This window comes from Diadema setosum, chromosome 12, assembly GCF_964275005.1.
Source record: "Diadema setosum chromosome 12, eeDiaSeto1, whole genome shotgun sequence".
Taxonomy (NCBI): domain Eukaryota; kingdom Metazoa; phylum Echinodermata; class Echinoidea; order Diadematoida; family Diadematidae; genus Diadema; species Diadema setosum.
Genome location: NC_092696.1, coordinates 2,996,384 through 3,008,386, shown reverse-complemented (window position 1 = coordinate 3,008,386; position 12,003 = coordinate 2,996,384). Strand labels below are relative to the sequence as shown.

General features: G+C 37.2%; 1 protein-coding gene across 1 annotated transcript in view; it reads right to left on the bottom strand.

Annotated features, from left to right (window-relative positions):
- The window catches only part of LOC140236292 (uncharacterized), a 98,251-nt gene that overhangs the window by 29,183 nt on the left and 57,065 nt on the right, over nt 1–12,003 (bottom strand). Inside the window, exons 10-11 of the mRNA XM_072316246.1 lie at nt 9,961–10,143; nt 2,620–2,826 (exon numbers count right to left, since the gene is read on the bottom strand). Of these exons, the coding sequence (XP_072172347.1) occupies nt 2,620–2,826; nt 9,961–10,143 (390 nt within the window). The remainder of the gene's footprint in view (nt 1–2,619; nt 2,827–9,960; nt 10,144–12,003) is intronic.

Below are 12,003 nucleotides of genomic sequence, written 5' to 3'. Positions count from 1 at the left end.
GAATATCATAATTATGTAACATATCTTTCGGTAAATATAAACCAGTCAGTGTGATAATTTCTGATAGTTATAACTTTTGATTTAAAATTAAGCTGAAGCTTGTTTGTTTCAGTTCTTCATATGTTTTTGAATATCCTGATTACACCTCCTTTTTGCAACTTCTGAAACCTCTGTCTATCCCTCTCTGAAAAACGCTGGGAAACATCTCTCTCTCCCTCTCTATCTCTCTCTCTCTTCTCTCCAACTTCAAACTAAGTCCTGCAGCTTTCATGGGCACTATATGTGCATTATGTACAACGAGCAAAACGTGTTACGCATCTGATTTCTGTGCTGGCGTTGGTTTTATTTGATTTGTTTGGTGTTTGTAATCACGTATACTTTGAAATAGATACACGTTCGGAGGTACATCGATCATGACATGGCCATTCATTATGATGTTCAGTTTCATTGTGCAATATTTTACCCTGATTTTTTTTTTTGTTTGTTTGTTTTTATTTCTTATGCGTCTTTTCTTTCGATATTATATTTCAATGTTGTCACACTTATCCATGTAAAATGTCTGTAATTCAGCCTGTTGGGCATGCTGGGTGCTATGGATGTTACCCAATAAAAACATGCCTTTTCATCATCACCATCATTATACATGTGTATAGATTCCAATCCGAACACACAAGATGAAAGCATTGAAAACAGTATACAGACAATCTTTAGTCATGTCTTCTTCTTCTTCTTCTTCTTCTTCTTCTTTTTCTTCCCTTTTTCTTCTTCTTTTTCTTCTTCTCTTGGTTTGGTCTGCCTCCTTTAATATGATTGAGATTTTTGCAGACAGTGTTATTTACATTGTAATACAGTTTATTTACAGATATTTAAAAGCATATAACAAATATCGAGAACAAAGACTAGCCGCAGTGTACTGTGATCAACCGCTTGTCGGTTTAAGGAATGCTCCCACAGATGGCGCTGCAACAATTTTCGAAGACAGGTAATTCCAGCTCCGCACTGTTCTCGGAAAGAAGGAATGGCGATGCAATTCAGTTTTCGAGTACGGTATCTGATAGGAATGTATACGGGTGGCTCTCGTCAACTGAGTAACCTGCTTGATATTATAGGCCTGTGCCGAAAGATGAGTAAGATTATTGTGTATTTTGTATATGATGGTTAGCCTGTTTTGCAGCATTATAGTGACTCTTCAGGTATTATGGTAGCGATTCAAAGTTAATCTCGCAGCTCTTCTAGGGACCATCTCCACTTTGTGGATGAGGTTCTCGGAAAAATACATCCCAAAAGAGGACGCACACTCTTCAATTGGTCGAACCATTGTTTTGTAAGCTGTGACTTTGACATCATAGGATTTTATGCGAAGATTGCGTTTTTATTATATAATATTTCATAATAGAATAAAAATGCAAGGACGTCATTAGCTTTATTGACAGTATTATTGCTGTTTTGGGTCCACTTCAAATCAGAAGTGATGATTACACCAAAGTACTTCACGGATTCAAGTTCACATGATACAGGAGTTGCACTTTTCTTTTCTTTTCTTTTCTTTTCTTTTCTTTTCTTTTCTTTTCTTTTCTTTTCTTTTCTTTTTTTTTCTTTTCTTTTCCCCTGGAAACTGTCAAAATCTCCAATTTCTCTTTGTTCAAAAGCATCCATATTTTTTTTCGACCTGCCACCAATCTTGGTTAGGTCCTCCTCGTTGCCAATGTTCATGTCTTAATAACATTTAGACTTGAGCTGCTTCATTGCCTGATTTATGTTATTACGTCTTACATGAAGAAAACTTTGTTCTGTAATATGGAAAACGGCAGTAAATATGTGGTTCAGTACTAAGTGCATTAGCGTTTATTATCCATTTATTAACTTTTACGTTCAAAGGGGCTTAAACTCTACACATGTAAAATTGTTTTTAATCATAAAAACGATGTGCCTCGAAATCATGGTCACTGATTTCGCTTATATAAGAGGATATTTCATATATGTTTGTCTCCGTGTGTACTCTTCTTCCGGGAGTGTTTGTACACTCTGAAAATAAAGAATAAAAAATCCGGGTCAGAACTGACCCGGAACTGGGTCTGTTGGGGTCAAAAAATTACTTGGAATTTGGTCATGAAGACCCGGAATGGGGTCACCCTGACCGAATTTATGCCTCTGGATGGGGTCATATCTGACCCATTCTTTATCATTTCTGACCCAAATTTTGTAGAGTTTATGAATGAGTGTCCGTGTGTCTACGATTTTTTTTTTTTTTTTTTAGTGGGTGGGGTACACGTGTGTGTTGTTACTCCTTGATGAGGAAAAAGTGAAATATTAAATAACCAAAGAAGTCACTAACAGGAATGATATTAGATGAATTTTGAAAGAAAATTTGACGAAAATGATTGCTAAAATTCGAATTGTAAATGACGAGAATATGTGATTGAATAGACTTTGTTGAGAAACAATCAACAAAAGATGAACTGTAATCTAGTATTTGCATAGATTTCTCGGGCGATATTGTACTACCATAAAAAAAAAAACATGAAAGGGAAAACTAATGAAACCTTGTCAGTCATTTAACAAAAGATGCACACTGTCCCTCACCCAAAGGAGATGACTCAAAAATGAAAAATCATATACCTGACAGGATGATGCTGAGGCGGCGGCTACTGAGAGGAAATCATTGGTCAAGTAGCGGCAAAACAGACTGAACTTCGTAAGATTTGGCAAGGCACACACACAGCGCACCAAGTCTCCTCCAAGCGATGATTGATATTGAGAATCGTCAGGAGATTGAGATTTTGAATCACCAAAGCCTCTGCGAAAATCAAACACCAGTTCGCGAATCTGTTGAAAAACAAGGAGCAAAAAAAAAAGCAAATCTTCTGAATGACTGGATACATTTGTAGGTCCATAAGACCAATAATTAATTTGTGATTTAGAAGCATTGGAAATGTCCTGATAGTTTACATATATTTCAGTCATGGATAGAAGTTCAAATGATGTCGATTATACAAGAATCTACGTTTTTGTCCTATTTCACAATATCACTTGCAGGTTGCGACTGGAAAACGTTCATACTGGTACAATGTAATAAACAAAGAAATCGACCACAAATTCAATGGTTCGATGCACTTTTAAATGAAATATGTAATTTAAAATGGGAATCTTACCATTGTTTCTTTGTTCTATTTCCATACAACAACAACAAAAAAAACGTAGGCCCATTTTCAGTAACGTTAATGTTTGTCACTTCCGGTCATGCATATGGCCCTGTTTTACAAAAAGGACGTTTCACCCATAAAATACAATGAATGATAATGACATGAAAATATAATGCGATCAAGCCATGGAACCGTACAACTAAAACGCACATGTAATTACAAATGCGGGAGGGATTCCGATTTTGTTCAAAATGAACTTTAAAGCTGAGAAAGGGGAAAGTTGTCATAAATCATCAGATATCTTTCTATTACATTTTTTTTCCATTTTCCACAGTGTAATAAGCATGGCATAAAGAAAGAATAAGAAATATGCATTTTTTACACGACCCGAAATATGACATAAACCAAACTAGTGAGGGGGAATATGAATAATATTTGCTGCGTAAAATTGAATATGGGTCCTATAATAAGCTGCTGCACTTTTGCAGCTCTGCTTGTTAATGATTTCGTGTAGTAAAATGACTTTTGGCTGATGTAGCGGTAGATCGTTTTAATTACATATCTTTCATATACCTAGGGGGTAAGTCATATGAAATCGGAAACGTGAGTGACACAAGATCAATCTTTATTTTTTTTTTTTTGTCCTCTGCATTCCACCCGAAGCTAAAATTAACGTCAGTGGTAGCAATATGAGAATGAGGGTTAACTTCTAAAAATTGTTCCCTCGACTTTTTTTCGTATCTGTGGCGGAATGCCACACGACACCGTGTACCGGAGTAAATGAAAATGAGACAACACAACAGACTTATTTGCCATTCAGTCATATTAAGCCTTTAACAACCTACATAACTAATTATTTTACTTAATTTGTTTCATAAATTGTTCGGTGTCTATCGTCAAAAATAACCCAAGGATGTTTACAAGTATTTTTTTTTTTACCTGTAGTAACTGTTAATGTTGCTGTCTTTTAAGCATTATTTATTGCTGTTTGTACCGGTAATGTCGAGTATCATTCAAATAGTTTTATTGTAAATGATTTTTAAGTTGTTGTTAACCATTCATGTACATTATATGTATATATTGGTAATACTAGAAATAGCAATAATTATGTTACAATAAAGGAATGCATCAAATGTCAATTGGAAAATTCGGATTTTGAATTACTAAAAATCAAGACAATTGACATTTAATGCATTCCTCCATTGTGACACTGTTATTGCTATTTTTGTAATTATATTAAACAACATCAGCTGCATGCTATAAGGATTAGAACCAACACTTGCTGTCGGGCGAAAGCTCGGTGGTCTAGTGGAGATGACGCCTGTTCGGTGATCAGGAGGTCGTAGGTTCGAATCCTGCTCGAGTATGTACGCCCATGATTTTTTTATCATGGCTACTACTAAAACACTGATCAATTCAGTGCTTATTTACGTCGCTGTAGGGCAATTTGTCAATCAGTTGCAACATCAGTCCTGGCAAAGATCCTTAATGCCTTTCTCTTTATTCCGAGTCCATATAGTCCATCTCTTCAAACTTTCATCAAATAATGTGATCTGATACAATTGCACGAACGCACTTGGGGTCAACAGTGGTCGTACATAAACGATGTGATAGCAGGTATTCATGACGGTATGAGAGGTTTGACAGACAGTGAGAGGGAGAAAAAAAAATGAATAAAAATGGTTCCCAGAAAACAAAAACAGAAGATGTAAAATCTCATCGTGTCGACTTCCGAGAAGACAAAGGGCCAGGTGTAAGATCTCGTTCTTCTTGATTGTACTCAGTTTATAGTAAAACATTAATTTCAACAGAAGTACCCTTAACAAGGGTTTACAGATGAAGAGGACTAGTTACAAATAATGTTAGTTCTGTCACAATGTTGTCGCTCTGCTACAAATATGTGTATATTATATATATATATATATATATATATATATATATATATATATATATGGCGAAAACTTTGAGCAAAGAAAATGGGTTTTCATCGGGATTCGAACCCGAGACATCCGGATTACTAGACCGGTGCTCTACCGACTGAGCTATTGAAAGCCCTAGATCGGTGTTCGTCCCAAACCCTTAACTCTCTTTGCTCGTGTGGTCAGAAGCTATAGTGTGTGTATGTGTGCCACACACACACACACATTAACCTGACATAGACCCAAAGGACGTAAATCAACTTTGGAATAAATGCGAGGGATCACCGAAGCGATGCAGCTTTTTATTTTTTGTAATATAAATTGAAACAAGAAAGGGAAAACTGACCAGAAACAAATAATAAATGGCGAAAACTTTGAGCAAAGAAAATGGGTTTTCATCGGGATTCGAACCCGAGACATCCGGATTACTAGACCGGTGCTCTACCGACTGAGCTATTGAAAGCCCTAGATCGGTGTTCGTCCCAAACCCTTAACTCTCTTTGCTCGTTTTCCCATTTTCTTTGCTCAAAGTTTTCGCCATTTATTATTTGTTTCTGGTCAGTTTTCCCTTTCTTGTTTCAATTTATATTACAAAAAATAAAAAGCTGCATCGCTTCGGTGATCCCTCGCATTTATTCCAAAGTTGATTTACGTCCTTTGGGTCTATGTCAGGTTAATGTGTGTGTGTGTGTGGCACACATACACACACTATAGCTTCTGACCACACGAGCAAAGAGAGTTAAGGGTTTGGGACGAACACCGATCTAGGGCTTTCAATAGCTCAGTCGGTAGAGCACCGGTCTAGTAATCCGGATGTCTCGGGTTCGAATCCCGATGAAAACCCATTTTCTTTGCTCAAAGTTTTCGCCATTTATTATTTGTTTCTGGTCAGTTTTCCCTTTCTTGTTTCAATTTATATATATATATATATATATATATATATATATATATATATATATATATATATGTCTATTTTTACTGTGTCATCGTCCCAAATACCCCCAAGCCACATCACCCCTCACACTTCACTGCCCCCGCATTACATGTACGAACCCCTCACACTCATCCTCCTGACACCACACCACACACAAGTAAATCCCCACGCCTTAAAAGGTAACTAATGTGCTTTAATTTATGTTGGTTTATGCATTACCGCTGCTATTACCTATACTAAACTACTACTACAATTTCATTTATTCACTGCAAGTGTGTGTGATAAAGCTGCCTTTCCGTTGGAGCGAATGTTGCTGTCCATGTTTGTTCGATTTTCTTTTGCCTTGTTTTTGGTTTTTGTTTATGTGGTTATTGTTTTCGTTATCCTGTTGAAATGTATGCAAATTGGTGTTACTGTCTATATTCCGTTTGATTGGCTTTTTGTTATTACTATTTCTATTTCTTTTCAAATGCATGCAAATTGGTTGCTATTTTGCTTTTATGTTTATGTCTCATCAAGCCCTTGAAAAAGGCTGGTGAAACAGCCGAAAGCTTGGGGAATAAAGGCAAGAGTGAACATCACTGCAACGTCTATACTCTAGTTTTTCTTCCGTAACATCGTATATTGTATATATATATATATATATATATATATATATATATATATATATATATATATATATATATATATATATATATATATATATATATATATATATATATATGTTGCGAGTTCACGTATTGGCTCCAATTTAACGAAGAATAAACCGGTAATGCAATATTTCGCCGATATAGAGTTTATTGAGCAACTCAAATTTTCGGTGGCTTCCATCCACCTTCTTCAGGAGTCTCGACGCGGAATGTCAAATCTCAAATATGAGAAAGAGTCGGCTTCCTCCGTGACCATGCTAATGAGGACGAAGCTGTAGATAAAGACACATTAGCCCAATTGACAGAATTCATTCTGAAACACAACCTTTTCCAGTTTGACGACAAGTATTATCTACAGAAAAAAGGCACTGCCATGGGAACTAAGATGGCACCCGCATACGCCAACATTTACATGGCTGCCCTAGAGGAGGAATTTCTGTCAAGCTATCCTCAGAAACCTACGGTATATGTTCGCTACATTGATGACATATTTATGATTTGGGATCACTCTATTGAAGAGCTGGCTGCTTTCCACCGGGCATTCAATTCATGCAATCAAAGCATCAAATTCACAATGGAAAGTTCGCAAGAGAAGGTCCATTTCCTGGACGTATTGGTGTCGATAGACCAGGACAACCAAACGTTACAAACATCCGTGTACCGTAAACCCACCGACTCTTTCTCATATTTGAGATTTGACTCATTTCACCCACACCACATCAAACAATCGATTGTTTATAGTCAGATGCTTCGCTTCCGCCGAATCATCTCGGACGAGGATGTGTTTGACAGAGAGGTCCTTACACTAGGTAGACAATTCCTCAAACGAGGATACCCTCCAAAAATGATCGGGAATGCAATTCGTAGAGTAAAAAGGAAATCCCGAAGAGTTCTCCTCAACCAAACTAAGTTGGAGAAAAACAAGGAACGCCTTCCATTCGTGACCACTTACCACCCTGCTACCAAATCTTTCGTGAAACAAGTCAGGCAAGAATGTCCTACACTGGCTCTCGACCCCGAGTTAGGGAAACTTGTTGGAGATCAACCTCTACACGCCCAGCGTCAGCCCCCAAATCTCAGAAAATTGCTTGTAAGCACCAAACTCCCAGCGCCTTTACCACCGAGTGGTAACACACCATGTGCTAAGCCTAGGTGCCAAATTTGCAAACACCTTATTACTGACACCAGGGTGAAAATCTCAAACAATGTCACCCTCCGTCCACAGAGACTTACCTGCGATCCCAGTAATGTACTGTACTGTCTAATGTGTGCAAAATGCCCTCACGCTGTCTATATTGGTGAGACCAGCACCAAATTCCGGATGCGCTTTAATAATCATAAATCGTCCATCCTGAAAAATCGGAACGACCTCCCCGTTGCCAAACACTTCAACCTCCCCGGCCACTCACTGACGGATGTCAGAGTGTGCATTTTCGGCCGGGGGAGGTTACACATCAGCAGAGGAAAGAAAACTCGCCGAGTTACGAGTAATCGTAAAGAGTAAGAGCTTTCAAGGTGAAGGGTTGAACAGAGATTTATCCATTTTAAATGGTTACTCATTCTTCCGTTAAAGAGAAGAATATGTCATGTCGAGGATTATAAGATATTTAATTGATAACTGTTTCACTACCACTGGTGTTTGGAGAAATTAGTGGGTTATTCTGTCTGACATGTCTGAGATTATGATGAATTAAAGCGAATATTATGATTTCATGTCTCCATCTTAATAATCAATTTACTCTTACTTTGTATTATTTTCTATAGATGGATTCACACTGTCATCCTAATACTCATTTGTATGATACAATCAATTTCACACTTGTATGTTCAAATCTGTTTAGATTTCAGTGAGACACTGAACTGTTTCTTAACAGGAATTATTATATCGACTTCTTCCTACCGATGATTATTGTATTCTGAGTCATTTAATTGTTTGAGCGCTATTCAACCTATTTTTGTAACTTATGATTACATGTGTCGATATCACATGAAACAATTTAATTGCTGGAGCGCTCTATAACTTATTTTTGTAACCTATGGTACGTTGATGAGTACATAGTATGTCGATATCATAACTTGTGTTAATACAAAGTAATTGAACACCATTGTTACGTAATAAGCTTGTCAATGTCCTCCTTATGCGTGGGGTGCCTTGACTACATTGCGTCTACATGGCAACATCATTGTAAAGGGTACGCACTCTCATAGCGACCAATTCTGTGTATATGAGTGCGCGCTCTTAAAGGTGCATGGTCCCCGTGTTTTAGTCAAATGCGTACGCGGGCGCACGGCGCAAGTTTCCTATAGAGACCTACGCTATCGACTTCTCTTTGGCGCTTACGCTTTGGCCCACTTTCCCGAGTCCGAAGAAGTCCGATTCACTGTAGTCAGTGGTCCGATCACAGTTCGGCTCATGATTCGGCTGAGGGGGATGACAGCTTTAGCAAACTTCTTTTGTGATGTCATAATAACAAGCACATATGCACGCACCCTGGCATTACTACAGACTGCGCGATGCGCAGGGAAGACGACAAAGGCAACGTTACTTAGCAACACCTACGCACTTTACTCTTGATGACAGCTCTACTTCAGTAATCTTCGAATCAATGCTAACGGTGATCGGCAGTATCATCAACAGCGCCATCTACACTACCGGGACTATGCCCCTTTAATGTTCAATTGATGTTTTGACATTGACATTCCGCGTCGAGACTCCTGAAGAAGGTGGATGGAAGCCACCGAAAATTTGAGTTGCTCTTTACTCTATATTGGCGAAATATTGCAGTACCGGTTTATTCTTCGTTATATATATATATATATATATATATATATATATATATAATACACATTTGTATATATTTGTATATATTTGTATGTGTATATATACACATTGTATATATCTATATATATATATATATATATATATATATATATATATATATATATATAATAAATTCCAAATTTCATTGTCCAAGAATGGAAATTCATTTTGCCCAATTGATCGTGGGCCCGGCAGCCACTGAGCAGCGACAGACCGACGTTGCTCTAACCTTTTCAACTGTTGAACGGCAAACAAGGCAGCAGCAACTCCCATCTTTTAACATCTTTTGGTATGACGCGGCCGGGGTTTGAATCCACGACCTCCCGATTGTGAGGGCAGCCACTCTACTCATTGAACACACACACACACACACACACACACACACACACACACACACACATATATATATATTATATACATGTTTATCTTTCAAGAAACAGTTTTCAAGTATGGTCTTCTACGATCCCAGCAGCAAAGGACGCAGATTGCATACCTGACAGGATGATGCTAAGGCAATGGCTGTTGAGAGGAAACCATCGGACAAGAAGAGGCACGACAGCAGGAACTTCCGTAGACTTGGCATGGTACACACCCATCGGGCCAAGTCATCTCCTCCTGAGGACTGATGTTTTAAATCCTCTTGCTCTTTGCTGATACGCAACTCCAGATCATGAATCTTTGGGGGGAAAATGAAAATAGCAACAATCAAAATAGACTTCAATTAGCAAGAACGCATGACGGAAAATAGCACATAAGACGAATAACGCTGGAATATGCCTTACACCATTACGTGCACGCATTTCAAACCACAAACATTAGATCCAATTATCATTTTATGGATTAAGGATTGATGAGAACGAATTGCACTCCCTGTTCTATTCCTGGATACCAGTACAGATAAAAGTATGCTTGTACATTATTCATAAGGAGCGTATCGAAAAAAAAAATAAATGGCCAACGCATTTCAAAACGAAGGATCTTGTACATCTTTTTTAATTTGTCATTGTATCTGCTATCGATAAGGTAACCAGTGAACTCACAGTTTTCTCTTATTAAGCGAATGATCAGTTACTGGGTCTAAAACAGTAAAATGTACTGTGGTTTTAAATGAATACTAATAAGTGCTTAAAAAATGTCAGCTAAACCGGTGATTCAAGAGAAACCTTTATCATTTATTCTGCTTGTCTAAGTTTGATGTCAGGTTTTGATCAAATACTGCTATAATACATTTATACGTGTAATGAGTGAATGAAATTATTCCAAGAGGAAATATATCATGGCCCATTAATACTAACAGAGCAGGACCTACTTAGACTTCTTCGATCACCATCCTTTAAAACCATGTACAGAGGAGCTCTCAAAAGGAAAGAATGGATGCTCATCATAGCGGCAATAAAGGGAGAGGAAGGCTTGCCTGTTAATGAACAATATGACTTTGTAACAATAAGACTGTGAATTCATGACGTCGTTGAAAGCACGTTAGAAAAAAGCTAACTGCTATACCTGATTACTGGGTGAGAACATCAAAGGTACATGTATACAAGCTATAAAAAAGTGTATATATATATATATATATATATATATATATATATATATATATACTACATCAATTGTTGTCAGTTATGCGTGGGAGCACAATTTTGATTGTGAGAAAAGAAAAAGACTTGCTCTTTCGATTGGTACCTAGTTATGTTGACAAATGCCATGCATGACTGAGCACATGGACAATACTCGAGTGTCATCATGTAATACCAATGAATGTCTCACTAAATGGATAGGCTCTGTCAATTAAACTGGTCAAATGAATAAGCCAGCCTGTACGAATGCACGTTTGTGCCTACGGGTTTGTGTTAAGGGTTTCTTCTAACATTATCTTTATGGTCCATAACCTTTGAATGGGCCGCCTGTCCGATATCTTGGTCACTCCCGCAAAGACCAACACACACAGTCCTGTTGCCATGTTGAATGTTATGGATCTTGTTTGATACACACTTTAATGTACATACAATATGTTTAGTATTATTCTATTATTTTTATTATTATTACTATCATTATCATTATTATTATTATCATTATTAATATTATTGTCTTTATTATAGGTTTTCCCGGCCAATTTCGCACTTGTGTCAGTCCAATTCCTGATTGCTGCATTCAATTTAGCAAAATTTAGCGTAGATGACATGTTCGGTAGTTCAATTTTATGATCTCTTCATTCAAATTCATTTTGGAGCATTCAAATTACCTTTAGCGTCATTCTAATTAACACTTTTTCAATTGAAATTCGTAAAACTAGCACCATTTCGTTATTCGTTCATTCAATTTAGAATGATATAGTCACGTGATCACGGACATGCCGCACTCGTTCATTCAAATTCATTTTTGGGCATCCAATTTAACATCTTTTGCAGTCAATTTAGCACGCATGTTTATGCTTTGGTTCTTTCTTTATTTATTTTTTTGTCAACACAGTTACTGTTTTGCAAGCGTCATTACATTTCATATTTTCGTACTTATTTGAAAGATTTTGGCAACAGGT